Raw genomic sequence first — 14,615 nt, 5'->3', positions numbered from 1 at the left:
GGAACCGGATCTGGAGCGGCTGCAGGAGCTGGATCTGGAGCGGCTGCCGAGTCCACCGTAGGGGTCACAGTGGCCGTTGGATCTGTCACAGGGCTTGGAGTGGCCGCAGGGTCTGTCACTAAGTTGATAGCAGTATCAATGGCAGCTCGATAGGCATGAGCCAGGCCCCAGCACGTTACAATGATTTGTGTTACTTTGGAACTGCCAGAATCATGACACCTTTTTTTCAAGCATTCTGCCAGTTTTTGAGGATTTTGCCATTGTTCAGGGGTGAATTTCCAAAACACTGGGGGTGCCAACTGCTCTAGATGCCTGCCCATATCCACCCATACTCCCTGCCACCCACAACTATCCTGCCTCCGGGCAGATCTCCGGAAGAGCTTCCCAAGTAGTTGTTTAACTTTAAGCAGAATCTGAAGTGCATTCATGAGGCAGAACAACAAGACTATGGTATTCTGAGTATCCCAAGAATATTCAATATCTTGGAGAGCTATTGTGACAAGCTCAGGGGATAAGAGGGTGGTGAAGGAGGAAGGCAAAGTGATCCAGGAGGATACAGGGGTGGTGAAGGAGAAAGGGAGAGTAAGCAAGTAAGAAAAAATATCTTCCGCTTTCCCCTCCACAGATTGACTCTCTAACGGAGAAAAACAATAGGTATAATTGCTAATAGTTCCCAAGATACTGTTTCCACGATGTTACTGAGTATAAATACCAAGTTAGAGTCATGACCAGATATCTTATTGTCTCATAAGCCATTGCTATAACACTCAGTACCATAATGATCTGAAAACAGGGCCCGGAGAGGATAAACAACACTACAGAGAGCAAATACAGAAAATAATGTACTATAATACTCAATTTGGAAAACAGGCACAGCAGAGTTGAGATTAAAGCAATCAGCATTATGACAAGTGACTATTAAGCAGGTCTAATCCTTACACCAATTTTAGTTTAACACACTCTGGTCAGATCTGCCGTTATCTCAACCTTTCGGGCCCCACGTTGGGCACCAAAAAGGCTGTCGTGGTTTAACCCGGCCGGCAGCTAAACACCACGCAGCCGTTCGCTCACCCTCCCCCCTCCCTCTCTGGGACGGGGGAGAGAAATGGAAAGTGAAGCCCGTGAGTTGAGATAAAGACAGTTTAATAAGACAGGAAAATAATCATAACAAAAAAAAAATAATAACAATAATAATAATAATACAATGGTGATAATAGGAAAGTAATAATAATATGTACAAACAAGTGATGCACAATGCAATTGCTCACCACTCGCTGACCGATGCCCAGCCTAACCCCAAGCAGTCCGGCCCCCTCCCCCCGGCTAGCCACCCCTATATATTGTTTAGCATGACGTCAGATGGTATGGAATACCCCTGTGGCTAGTTTGGGTCACCTGTCCTGGGTCTGTCCCCTCCCAGCTCTTACTGCACCCCCAGCCTGCCCACTGGCAGGACAGAGCAAAAGGCTGAGATGTCCTTGGCTTAGTATAAGCACTGCTCTGCAACAATTAAAGCATCGGGGTGTTATCAGCACTCTTCTCATCCTAAGCCAAAACACAGTATTCCACCAGCTACAAGGAAGAAAATTAATTCTGTTCTAACTGAAACCAGGACACCCTTCCCTTCCCTTCCCTTCCCTTCCCTTCCCTTCCCTTCCCTTCCCTTCCCTTCCCTTCCCTTCCCTTCCCTTCCCTTCCCTTCCCTTCCCTTCCCTTCCCTTCCCTTCCCTTCCCTTCCCTTCCCTTCCCTTCCCTTCCCTTCCCTTCCCTTCCCTTCCCTTCCCTTCCCTTCCCTTCCCTTCCCTTCCCTTCCCTTCCCTTCCCTTCCCTTCCCTTCCCTCTCTCTCTCATTCTCTCTTCCTCTTCCTCTCTTTTTCCCTTTCCATTCCCTGTGTGTTGCAGTGCGCTCTCATTCCTTGTCAAGTTAGAACAGTTGGACCTTGGTGCTAATGACCTGGAATTACTGGTAGGTGAGGGATGGTGGGGAGGGAATATGGGTGGTTGGTAGGGGTAGCATCTGTACCTTTGTGGAAGTGTTTTTTGTTTTGTTTTGTTTTGTCTGAAATGCAAAGAGGTAGACCCTCAGGTTGTTTGGGAAGATTCTGATCTGCCCAGGATGGCCTAGTCATTGTTCCCAGTATAATGTTTTCTTTGTGTGTTGGCCCTGTTTCACTTTCTACTACCCTTATACACACCTTGCTCTGCTTTTTCCAAGCCCCTTTGCTCTGAGACATTCTTTGTTGCTATCTAGCTGCCTAAAGATCTTTCCTTTCCAATGAAATTCTTGTCTGGTACTTTATTTATCTGCTGTGTTGCACTGCCACCAGCTGTCATTTTCCACTTCTGCTGGGCTGACTTTCTGCATTTCCCTTTGTAATTTATTTTCTCCTTTAGAAAGTACAGGACCATTCCATGTTGTTCCTGACAGTTATGTCAGCCTAGCATGTGGTGTGTGCCCTCTGGATCAGGGTGCCTCCATGGAGGGCTCTAAACCCAAGCCTAAACCTAAGTATGCTGAGAGCCAGTGCATAATCTTGAATTACAGCTCGTCTTGACACTGGGGGAAATCCAGTGATATTTAACTTTGCAGTTGTGGATCAAGTTGTTACTGAATCCTGTTCTTAATGTTCTGAAATGCTTTTTGGCAGAAAGCCAACTAAAATGGGGACAGAAGAGATTTTGCAGCTTCCTACGCACAAAGCTGCAGCCTGCTTGTGAGAACAGTTGGCTGATGCTTGAACAGCACTCGAGTGGTGCTTTAAGTCCTAAACCAAACGCTCATCAGAGTGTGTTGTGTTTACAGGTAACAAAAGGAGCAACACTATGAACACGTCTACCATTGCTGATAGCGCTGCTATATCATGTTGGGATTGTCAGTGTTAACCAAAAGCTTTTATTCATGTCTGGGAGGAGGGGGAGAAAGACACATTTCTACTGTGGATCCAGCATTTCCAAAACCTTGCTACTGGACAGTCCTTCCTGTTGTCTTCTATGTTTCCTGTTGGGAGCTTCTGCAGCCAGTATGCTAACCCAGACACTTCCAAACATATTTGCTGCAGTATTGTGGCACACCAAAATGTTAGTTTCATAAACCATTTGATGAATGGTTGTTGGAGGTGTGAAAGCAGTAACATCGAGTTTTGGAGAGTTTTAGTGTGATTTGGAATATCCTAGAGCAGTTTCTCCCCTGGAAAGGACTGACACTGCTACTGCTGTGACACTGCTACTGCCCTGCTCTGTTACAGCCAGATAACTCTGGGAGTGCTACCAAACTTGTGCGAGCTTTGGTTAGACCAGAATGAAGTCCTGTACCCAGCTGCACGCTGTAATAGCAGAGAAGTCCGCATCAGATTCTGTGACATTTTGTTCATGTCCAGCTTGGGCTCTAGTGGTCTGATAAAACATGTCATTTGAACTGATTCAATCTTGAGGTATGACACGTATTCCTCTGATTGTTAAATGTCATGCTCTGCATGAGTGCTTTTTCTTCGGTAGGGCCTACAGCGCAGAGCAACCCCTCATCCCAGCGAGCTGAAGGTTATGAAGAAAGTTATTGAAGTTCTGTGCAATGAGGTACATGCTGCAAAACCTGGCACAGACCTGAATTCACCTAAGTCAGAAGCGAGTGCTGTTCACTAAGAAATGGATAACTGTACAGAGCATGTCGCAGATGGGGGAAATGGAGAGGCAGTGTTTGTAAGCTGGGCAGAAAGAACTTAACTTTTGGGAAATGTGAGACTGGACTGAGCATGGATTGCTTGCATTTCATGAGTTAGAACCTACCTTGTGGTGTCTGCTAGGGCCACTGAGACAGCACAAGATGCAGCAAGGATACAGAAAAGGCCATAACGGGGAATGTGTGCCTCAGTGCCACTTCAGTCACAGAAGAGGGAGAGAAAAAGAAGGCTCTGATATACTGAATAAAGATTGATGGGAATAGAGTACTGGGGGATGTTGCCTTGCTGCCCAGGTGTGATATTGACAATAAATGCCCACATAGATGGTGAAACAGGGGTAGAGCTAGGAAGGTAGTGGGCAACTTGAAAAAGCTGGTTCTTTTGGCAGTGGACCATACCCCACCCTGCACCAATCAGATTATACTGATACATTTCCTACTTTGGTTTCCGTCTTGATTTTTGTAATCTATCATCTTCCCAGGAGAAAGACTGAGTGCCACATCAAATCACAGTGAGGACTGCCACCTTTCTAACAGCACCACCTCTTGCTGACCTTAGGGGAGAGGAGCAGGGAAAAGAGGGACAAAGGAGCTGGCCAAATGGGCAGCTGTCTGAGATGCAGGAGCTGGGAAGGTTGTAAAGCCAAAAGCTGAAGAGGAGCATAAAGAAGCAGCTGTCCAAGAGGAGGAAGATGTAGAAGTAGAATACAATGAGGTAGGAATCTAGGAACTGCATCAGGGTCATGTTAAAAAGTGGAAGGATTTGAGAGTTTCTGAGAAAATGATAAATGGATTTACAGAGTATGATTTGGGCATTGCTGGAGGCAAGTAAAGGCCCTGGAAGCTAACTGCAAGGAGAGATTCAGGGAGCGTGGTGGAACAGGGTCCATCAAAGACTAGGAAAAATAGCATGGGAATGGGGCAGGGACTGTGCAAAAGTCAGGGTTACAGGTTTGAGTGCCCATGAAGCTGACAGATGTGTCTAGGTGAAGGAGTTAATATGGGAGATGGGGCAAAAACAAGTATAGGGAAATTGGGGTATGTATTCCTGCATCTTCTTTAACATTAAAGCAGAAATGCTGGCTTTGCATGTGTTGGTAGTAGAGGGACAGCAGATTTATGTGCTGCCTGCAGCTATGGCTGTTATCTGAGGCTCGCAGCCTTTCTGGGGCTTTGCCATTGCAGCCCACTGTACACTTTACTGAGGACACATTAATAAGGAGTGAAGATGAGGATGAAGATGAAAAGTGACCATTCCCAGTGGAGAAACAGAGGCTTATCCACAAGGACACACCCCATTATAAGAAACACTTTTAAGATAACTAAACTGCCCAAGCCGGAGGAAGTGGTGGCACTCCTGCAGGGGCTGAACAGTGAGGGAGTCCTAAAAGAGGAAGAGGAGCTGGGAAATCACAATAACAATGCAGAACCTGAGGATCGAGAGGAAGCATGGGATGAGGATAACAGAAAAAGTGGAGCTTTATCTGCTCATCCACCAGTGCAGATAAGGTCTTGAGGGGATGGGGAAAGGTCAGAGGGGTGCCAGACCACCCTTCTGCTGCTTTGAACTACCAGCCAGGTTGATGCAGTACAAATGAAAATGTTCTCAAGAGGCTCCAGCACTTCAGGAGAAACACGCTGAGGTCAGGAGAACTGAAGTTCTTTCTGGGGCTTATACAATTGTCCAACAGCTGTGCCATGTTGCTTATGTCTGACTTCTCACGCTATGTCCAAATGCTTGCATGCTCCCCTTATGTGTGATGTTGTGATCTGTGCTGCAAGAACGGTTCTTTTGTCCCATCACTGACGGGTTTTTTCATTCCTTTCAAAAAACGACCTCCTTGCTTGCTAGTTGTTGCACCTCGTTTGCTACAGAATGAGCCATGTCTGTGGATGGATCTAATCTCCTCAGGCTTATGTTCAGACTGCTTACAGTTGCTTTTCTGCCATGGTTCAGGTCCTGAAGAGGAGTACTAGTGAGAGCAGTTAGGAGCATGCCATTCTCATTGGTTCTACCCAGTGCCTGCCCCAGAACAGGTGCAGTCTGATGAAATGTGTCTAGGGACTCAAGAGAGCCTGTTTTATGAAGTTCTGCCATTGCCATGGGGCCACAGCGAGCCTTTCTGGTCATGGTTGGGGCTGATGAGTTAAAAGGTCCTTGGCTCTACTCAGGTGAATCCCCATGTTTCATCAGGGACATCCAGATTCTTGCTTGAGGAAGATGCTCACAGTAGAATAGGAATATACTTACAAGGGACATTGCCTGAGGTCAGACCAGTTCTTACTGAAATTGGTGATGAAACTGATGATTTTGTGAGGTGTTCTTAACAGGTAGGGATTAGGATGCAGTTGAATCTACATTATCTGTCTACATTATATAGAGTATGACACCAGCAAATCTTATGGGAGAGATGTAGGTCTCCGAACTGGTGTAATATGCTGGAGTAAAACCTATTCTTGCTGTTACTGCACGCACTCCAGACTATTGGGATCTTTCCAACCTGAGCTGGAGTTCAGATTGCACAGGGAAAGTTCTTGCACTCAAGTTTCCATTGGAGCCTTTCCTTCAGTGGATGCTTGCCTTGATGTATCTGAGCTGATATTTGATCCCTAGGGATGAGACATGCAGTTTCCTTACTATTTGCAAAGTTCTTCAGAGTGAAAATGCATTGTTGCTGCTGCTTGTAAGAGTGTGTGAAGCCATCCTAAATCCCCTGTATCTAAGACCTGCCGTACATGTGAAATGCCCTGACCCAAAAGGCTCCTGTCCCAACAGAGGGTGTCGTTTGATCAAGCCAATAATTTTAGTGTATGACTCAAAGCCAAGGACACACTGACCCACTGTAAAAACCTGTGAAGGTATTGCACCCATAGGTGTTGAGACCATGGGTTTGGTATCGCTGTTAAAATAGTTGTCCTTATTAGAGGCTAAACCTTCTGCCTGGAAATAACAGTTCTCCTTTTCTTGGGACTGGGTTGAATGCTTGCTCCATGAAGACATGTTTATTAGCTTGCCTCCTGAGCTGTCTTCCAGAAGTAGGAATGTGGGGAGCAATGTCCCCACAGAGTTTCAAGTGAGGAATGCAGTATACATGCACTAAGTAAGATGATAGGACAAGGTGTGCAGGAGGCTTAGTCCTTAAATCAGAGTATTTTTGTTTGTTTGTTTGTTTGCTCATTTTTTTTTCCCAAAGAGAGTTGGTTTTCAACAGAAATTCTAAGATTTCCTGTATTTGGGAGCAGGCTGACTGAGCATGTGACACTTCCACCGGAGGCATTTCCCTTCACAGGAGGGACCAGTGAAGTTTGATTTGGAACAGATGCATTCCTGTGCGGCAGCTAGGTGGTACCAGAGGGCCCTCTGCAATTTTCTTCTGTGTTGATTGATCGTTCTTCATTCACTGAAAGACACGGTACAGAGTGGGTAAAACCAGCTAATGATGTTTAGCTTGTGAGCGTGATGGTCACAGCCTCAGTGCGTCAACACAGACAAAATATGCCCTTTAAGATGTGACAAGCTCCCAACTGACCCTGAATGTGTGCGGGATTTGCTGCTCCACCTGGATCCATACAAGTCCATGGGTCCGGATGGGATCCATCCCAGAGTGCTTAAAAAGCTGGCTGATGTCATCACGGGACCTCTCTCAATTATTTTTCAACAATTTTGGGAATCTGGAGAGATTTAGGCTGGACATCAGGAAGAGGTTCTTCACCAAGAGGGTGGTCACGCACTGGAACAGGCTCCCCAGGGAAGTAGTCACTGCACCAAGCCTGTCAGAATTTAAGAAGCGATTGGACTGTGCTCTTAGTCATACGGTCTGAGTTTTTGGGTAGACCTGTGTGGTGCCAGGAGTTGGACTTGATGATCCTTATGGGTCCCTTCCAACTCGGGGTATTCTATGATTAAATCTTTATTAATTTTGACAGTCTCTTCGCATGTTTAAACATCAGAAATTGCAAACCACCTAGTTCTGGTTCACAAGAATGTGAGCTTCTCTGACAGCTGAGTTGAAAGCCCAAGCTATTTCTGCCAGTAGATGATTTCACACCCCGCCTGCCTGCACAAAGACAGCTTGCCTGGTGCATCTGGCATAACACGGGGGGAATGCTAGCCATGCCAGGTAGCCACATCTAGGTAAGTGTTTAGTTTCTTCCAGCTCCTGTGCTCATTCCGTTACCGAAGAAAATTCACAATGTCACAGGGGCCTGGCCATATCTATCCCATGAACTGAATAAAGTGCCCACTCCTGGCACCACTTGGAGAAAGGTATGAGTAGGAACTTGTACAGGAAGACCACTTTAAGCATTTAAAAGCAGACACGGCTCTGCATTCCCACGCTTAGGTTCTCTATTGTCATACTGCATTTCAGGTAACTTAGTTCACTATCTGTTTCCTTGCTGATAGCAATGTAGGGACAGCTTCTTCCAACACTTCTTAAGTTTGGAGTACCCATCTGCCACCTGTGGGGGGTGGGTCTTGTCCTCATCTCTCTGAAGGGTCTCATGAATGTCAGCACTTTTCTCACATTAGTTTAAGACAATGGACTATGTCAGAGTGCCTTATGAAGTACTGTGAACGAGAGAGCGCCTTAGAATCATACCATAGAACGGCTTGGGTTGAAAGGGACCATAAAGACTATCCAATTCAAATCCCCCTGCCATAGGCGGGGATGCCACCCACTAGATCAGGCTGCTCAGGGCCTTGTCCAACCTGGTTGTGAACACCTCCAGGCATGGGGCATCCACGGGTTCCTTCTCTGGCCAACCTGTTCCAGTGCCTCACATTGCTTACGGTGATGAATTTCCTCCTAACCCCTAATCTAAGTCTCCCCTCTCTTAGTTTAAAAAAAGGGTCCTCTTTTCCATCCTTTTTAAAAATGGGAGTGATGTTTCCCTTTTTCCTGTCACCAGCTACTTCACCTGACTGCCAAGACTTTTCAGGTAGGATGGAGAGAGGCTTGGCGACGACATCAGCCATTTCCCTCAGGACCCTGAGATGCACGTCATCAGGCCCAACAGACTTCATAGAATCATAGGATCTTAGAATATTTGAGTTAGAAGGGACCCACAAGGATCAAGGCCAACTCCTGGCTCCCCAAAGAGCCACTCAAAATAATAATAAAATAGTGAAATAATAATAATATAAGATCAGATCATGCACCTGAGAGCACTGTCCAAGCGCTTCTTCCATTCTGGCAGGCTTGGTGCTGTGACCACTTCCCTGGGGAGCTTGTTCCAGTGCGTGACCACCCTCTCGGTGAACACTGACATTCCCTCAGGTCTTGTTGCTGGTCACCAGAGCAGAGACCAGTGCTTGCCTCTCCTCTCCCCTTGTGAGAAAGCTGCAGACCACAATGAGGTCTCCTGCTGTCTCCTCCAGGCTGAACAATCCAAGCGACTTCAACTGCTTCTCCTACGTCTTCCCCGCTAGACCCTTCTCCATCTTTATTGCCCTACTTTGGACACTGTCCAACAGTTTTATGTCTTTCTTCCTTACACTCTGGTGCCCAGAACTGCACACAGCACTTGAGGTGAGGCTGCACCAGCGCAGAGCAGACTGGGACAATCCCCTCCCTTGGCCAGCTAGCGATGCCGTGCTTGATGCACCCCAGGGTATGGTTGGCCCTCCTGGCCACCAAGGCACACTGCTGGCTCATGTTCAGCTTGCTGTCAACCAAAAACCCCAGATCACTTTCTGCAGGGCTGCTCTCCAGCCTCTCATCCCCCACTCTTTATAAATAGCCAGGGTTGCCCCTTCCCAGGTGCAGAATCTGGCACTTGCTCTTGTTAAACTTCATACTGTTGGTGACTGTCCAGCTCTCTTCATTTGTCCAGATCTCTCTCCAAGGCCTCACCACCCTTGACGGAGTCAACAGCTCCATCCAGTTTGGAATCATTTGTGAACTTGCTCAAAAATCCTTCAAGCCCTTCATCCAGATTGTTTATGAAAACACTGAAGAGGACCGGTCCTAAAATGGAGCCCTGGGGAACCCCACTAGTGATAGATCACCAGCCTGATGTAACCCCATTTACAAGAGCCCTCTGGGTCTCACCTGTCAGCCAATTGTTCACCCATCTTACTGCGATTTTATCTAACTGCTTTCTGGTCATTTTGTCCAGACAAGTTCTGTGAGACAGTATCGAATGCTTTAGTGAAATCCAGAGAGACTACATCAGCTGGCTTCCTTGGGTCAGATAGCTGGACTTTTCAAATAGGATGGAGAGAGGCTTGGCATCTGCATCAGCCTGTTCTCTCAGGACCTTGGGATGCACACCATGAACCCCCCAGACTTGTACCTGTTCAGTCTGATCAGGTGGTATCAATCCTTCTTTTTGCTTACTATGGGAGTGACTTTGTTCCCCCTGGGAGACTTTATAAATCAATCAGTACCAGAGTTGTTCATTAATTGATAGGACTGCTCTTCCATTTATTTTAAATCAACTTTCTGAATTGGATTCATTAACAACCTGATTTCTCATACAGACAGGTTCAGTAATATTAACAGCTATGTGGCAATTTAGAGGCAGATGCATAACAAAGCAACGTCCTGGCACTTTATACAAAAAGAAGATGGAGGTGGGTTTTTGTTGTTGTTGTTTAAACAGTACCAGAAGTATTCCATCATAACATACTGCTTCCTGTAGTACAGAGTACTCTGCGACCAGAAGTCAGCTGCAGGAAAAACAGACATCTTCCCCACACTCCCAACCAAGCTATCATTTTCAGGTCAGATATGCTTAAATGTCCATTTTTAACACCATTTAGGACCGCACGCCTGTCTCTCGCACAGCGTTTAATTAACAAGAAAGGGAAAGCAGCTACAGTTCATTTCACGTCTGCAGAAGCCGCGTCTTCTTTGCGCCTCGTCCGCTGTTCATACACTGTCCAGCTTCTTCAGGATGACAGGAGCTGAAAAGAGAACACAGAAGGAGCATCGCCGAGCCTGCCGCCCAGCTGCAGCGCACCTCGCCTACCCAGCCGGGCTGCGTCTCCGCCACCCAGCTCCCTCCCCCCGCCGCGCCGCCGCTGCTCTGCCCGCCGAGGCCCCTGCCCGCCCGGCCCCGCCAGCAGCAAGGCCCGGCCCGGCCCGGCCCGGCCCGGCGCGGTGCCGCGCACTCACTGATCCGCAGCAGCGCCACGTAGATGAGGAAGTTGCGCACGGAGGCGAGGACGTCGCGGCGCATCTTCCGCCGCAGCTCCTCCGGGTCCATCTTGGGCCCCAGCCCCTCGATGCGGAACATGCCGCCGGCCCCGCGCCGCTACGGCTGCCGAGCAGGGACAGGCGGCGGCGGGCAGCGGGGCGGGCTCCGAGCATGCGCACGGAGGGCGGCGGCGGTCCCGGCCCCCCGCGGCGGGGCCTCTGGGGGGCGGGGGGCGGTGGGGCTCGGTGCGTCCCTGCCGCCTGGGGAAGCTGCTCTGCCCTCAGGGGCTCCCGCACAGCCCTGGCTTTGGCAGAGGATGGCCGAGGAGGAGCCTTCCCAAAGCGCCCTGCTCCGAACCGGGACTGTTCCCAGCTTGCAGCCCCTAGTCCGAAGGAATGGGCAGCCCTTCCTCGTTACCACAGCTGGAAGGCTGTCCTCCCAAGAGTTCTAGGGCAAGGCCCTAAACGAAAGTACACCAGATCTCATCATCTGCGATCTCAAGCACTTCTGTGGGGGGAAAGGAACTTGGCGAGACGCCTGCATCCTCCTTGATGAAGATGCTTTGTGAGGTGGCCCTGCACACACTGTTCTGGGGTGTTTCTCCAGGGCTGCTCCAACATCCAGGAGATGGCTCCTCAGCCACCTGAAAGGACAGCACACCTTCCCTTTAGGCAAGGCAACGGTAGCTTTCTCTGGCCCCTTGAGCACCTGCTAAGAAGATACAGAGAAGTACCAGAAACCTTCACTGCTGCAGTCAGATCAGGATGTTTATCACTGATGCATACCAAAGAGGTTTCAGAGACCCAGGGGAAGACTTGCAGAAGCACAAAGGGGAGGCAAAGTAGATAATGGTGGAGCCTTGGTGCTACCTACTACGTTGACCCTTTCGCCCCATCAAAAGGATCAGTATTGATCATACACCAATGGCAGTGTTTACCTTTGTGAAAGCAAAAAGAGTTTGTCTGTCTTCATCTGGCCAATAAATTTCAGCTCTGTGATCTCTCTGTATGGGCTCCGTACAGTCAGTCAGACTGTGCAAAGATGCATTTTCTGGGTTTCATTAAGCCAGCCTGAAAACAAGTGAATGTCAGTGCTATTTCAAGTTGAAGGGACGGTTCCCATCCACTCTACTGATGCCTCCCCAGCTTCTCAGGCTTGGTTTATGGCCACGCCACCCCTCCATGTATGTTTTGAGTCTAGGACTGATGCATATACAACGGGCTTACGTGGCAATGTTTTGGTAGTGGGAGAGGCTGCGGGGTTGGCATGGATGAGCAAAGCCCAGCAGCTGCCCCATGTCAGATCAGAGCCAGCTCCAGCCAGCTCCAAAATAGACCTGCTGCTGGCCAGAGCCGAGCCAGTGAGTGATGCCGGTTGTGCCTCTGGGAGGTGTTTAAGAAGAGTTTAAAAAAAAAAAAATGCTGCATTGTAGCAGCTGGAAGAGGGGACTGAGAAACAGAGAGAAGAAACCCTGCAGCCACCAAGATCAGTGTAGAAGGAAGGAAGGAGGTGCTCCAGACACCCTGCAGAGAATGAGCTGCAGCCTGTGGAGAGGAGACCACACAGGAGCTGGGGATCTGGGGGTAGTTGCTGCCCACGGGAGACCCATGTTGCAGCATTTTGCTCCTGAGGGATGGACCCCATGATACAGACCCATATTGGAGATGTTCCTGAAGAGCTCCCACTTCCTGTGGGAAGCCCACGTAGGATCAATTTGGGAAGGATGGCATCCCATGGGAGGGACCCCACATGGCGCATGGGCAGAGAGTGACCGCGAAGAAGTATGTGACTGGTGCTCCCTGCTCCTGATCCCTGGCAGTATGGTGAGCATGACAAAGAATATGTGAAATATCCATAATATTCTAGAAAACAGGTCTTATGTGGAGTGGCTAAGGGAGCTGGCATTGTTTAGCCTGGAGAAGGGGATGCCCAGGGGAGACCTTAGTGTACTTCACAGTTACCTTAAAGGAGGCTATGGCGAGGTGGGGATCGAGCTCTTCTCCCAAGCACCAAGTGGTGAGACAAGGGGAAATGGCCTCAAGTTGTGCCAGGGAAGGTCTAGGTTGGATATTAGGAATTCCTTCACTGAAAGGCTTATGCAGCATTGGAACAGGCTGCCCAGGGAAGCGGTTGAGTCACCATCCCTGGAGGTCTTCACGAAATGTGTAGATGTAGAACTTAGTAGCACACGTCAGCATGGGTTCTGGTTCAGGGAAGCGTAACAGCACCAGGAGCACTGTCTGCCAGCAGGCTACCAGCCCTAAGGGGGTCTTAAACTGGAGCTGCTGCTGGGTGGCAAAACCTGTGGTCCCTCAGTGGGCAGGGGCACCTCCGCTGTTGTCTTCTTCCTCTGAGCAGTGACTGAGTGACTCCTGTTCTTCTATGTAAATCCCGAGTCTAGGTTATGCTTGTATCTTGCACCGGTTGATAAGATTTTGACCCAATCTGCAGGGGTCCAGGTGACTGAAAAACCTGTGTAACTAGTAATTCTACTGTAGTTCTAGAAATTCTGTGCAGCTATCAGCTATGCTAGGTGCTGGAAATTGCAGATAATAAAATATGTTGATTGTTAATCTCTTTTTATATATATATTTATAATTATAACCACAAACCTGTGGCCAGTCCTCATTCTGCCAAAGGTCCCTGAAGAACCTGCCCGTCCTCTGTAGTGTTGGGTGAGAGAGCAGCGAAATATTCTGGACTGACCACAACCTCCATTCCCCATTCCTCTGCACTGCTTGGGCAGAGAGGTAAAAGAGAGTGGGTGATGGGAAGGTGGGTTTAGGTTGCTTTTAGTTCTCACTGCTCTAGTCTGTTAGTAATCGGCAATAAATTAAATGAGTCTTCCCCAAGCTGAGTCCGTTCTGCACATGACAGTAATGAGTGAGCAATCTCCCTGTCCTTATCTCAACCCACTTTTTTTTTTTTTTATACATATATCATATTTTCTCCCTCTGTTCTTCTGAGAAGGGGGAGTGAGAGAGTGGCTGTGTGGTTATTAGCTACCCACCAGTGTTAAACTACAGCATGTATCTTCTGCAGACAATACTGCACAGGCACATGGGAAGACGCAGGTATCTAAGCCAGGCTGTGGCAGACCCTCCCAGACAGGATGGCACTGGCAGAATTGCCTCTGAGGCTTGGTCTGCCATGTCATTGTGCAAGCTGTTTTCTTTTGGGCCAGTCAATATTGGATAGCTTTCTTATTAATTGCATTTGTTTTCCATGGAAGATGACAATGACTATTATGTAGGGATTCTGCGAGTTTCTGGCCAGTGTATCTACTCAAATGGTGCACATGTAAATCCAGACATTGTACATGGTGTGTCAGGGGCAGCTGTACAGCAACATCAGTGTCCAGTCAGTGTTCACAGCAGTCATAGCATCCAGGGCTATCGTAACAGACACCCAGAGGGGGCACAGTGTTCCCTCTGTTTAGTCCCTCTCTTCATATCTGCAGCAGGTAAAACCATCCCCAGGTCACTGAAGAGACAAAGTCTGCAAGACAGGCATCTAACTATGCACAGTTAAAGCTCTGCTTCTGAGTTCACCAGACTGGAAATCTTGTCCTTTCAACTAATTCCAGCCAGAAGCTCTGCCATGGATTGCAGCTCATGTCTGCTTCTTAGGTCCAGGAGAGTCAGCAGAGCCAAGCAGGGTTCTTTTGGTGACTGTACAAGGGGGGAAGATGTTCTGGCACAGATAACTGCATTGAATGACAGAGACCAAAATGGAAATTACATTACTCTTTTGAATGCTCTGCTGTAGTAGTGCTGTCAACTCCTAATCTGAAGGG

General features: G+C 48.3%; 1 protein-coding gene and 1 long non-coding RNA gene across 2 annotated transcripts; one reads left to right on the top strand and one right to left on the bottom strand.

Moving 5' to 3' along the window:
• The first annotated feature begins 1,844 nt into the window (after window positions 1–1,844).
• LOC137849104 (uncharacterized) lies at window positions 1,845–10,293 on the top strand. The gene is made up of 2 exons (XR_011091686.1): window positions 1,845–1,966; window positions 2,804–10,293. It is a non-coding gene; the product is annotated as an uncharacterized lncRNA (long non-coding RNA).
• On the bottom strand, window positions 10,258–10,980 carry LOC137849103 (mitochondrial import receptor subunit TOM5 homolog). Its single transcript, XM_068668581.1, has 2 exons — window positions 10,798–10,980; window positions 10,258–10,586 (listed from the first exon to the last, which is right to left on the bottom strand). The coding sequence occupies exons 1-2, from the start codon at window positions 10,916–10,918 to the stop codon at window positions 10,552–10,554; spliced, it is 156 nt and encodes a 51-aa protein (XP_068524682.1). The 5' UTR covers window positions 10,919–10,980; the 3' UTR covers window positions 10,258–10,551.
• Window positions 10,981–14,615: the final 3,635 nt, after the last annotated feature.

The sequence above is a fragment of the Anas acuta genome, unplaced genomic scaffold (genome assembly GCF_963932015.1).
Source record: "Anas acuta unplaced genomic scaffold, bAnaAcu1.1 SCAFFOLD_38, whole genome shotgun sequence".
NCBI lineage: Eukaryota > Metazoa > Chordata > Aves > Anseriformes > Anatidae > Anas > Anas acuta.
The sequence above is the reverse complement of the archived record's forward strand: the minus strand, read 5'-3'. Positions and strand labels throughout refer to the sequence as shown.

What these genes read in the sequence shown, in the direction of transcription:
- LOC137849103 (XM_068668581.1), bottom strand. Translation starts at nt 10,918, where the DNA reads ATGTTCCGCATCGAGGGGCTGGGGCCCAAGATGGACCCGGAGGAGCTG. An exon ending in CGTGGCGCTGCTGCGGATCA is followed by an intron (nt 10,587 to 10,797) that starts GTGAGTGCGCGG and finishes TTCTCTTTTCAG; the next exon opens with CTCCTGTCATCCTGAAGAAG.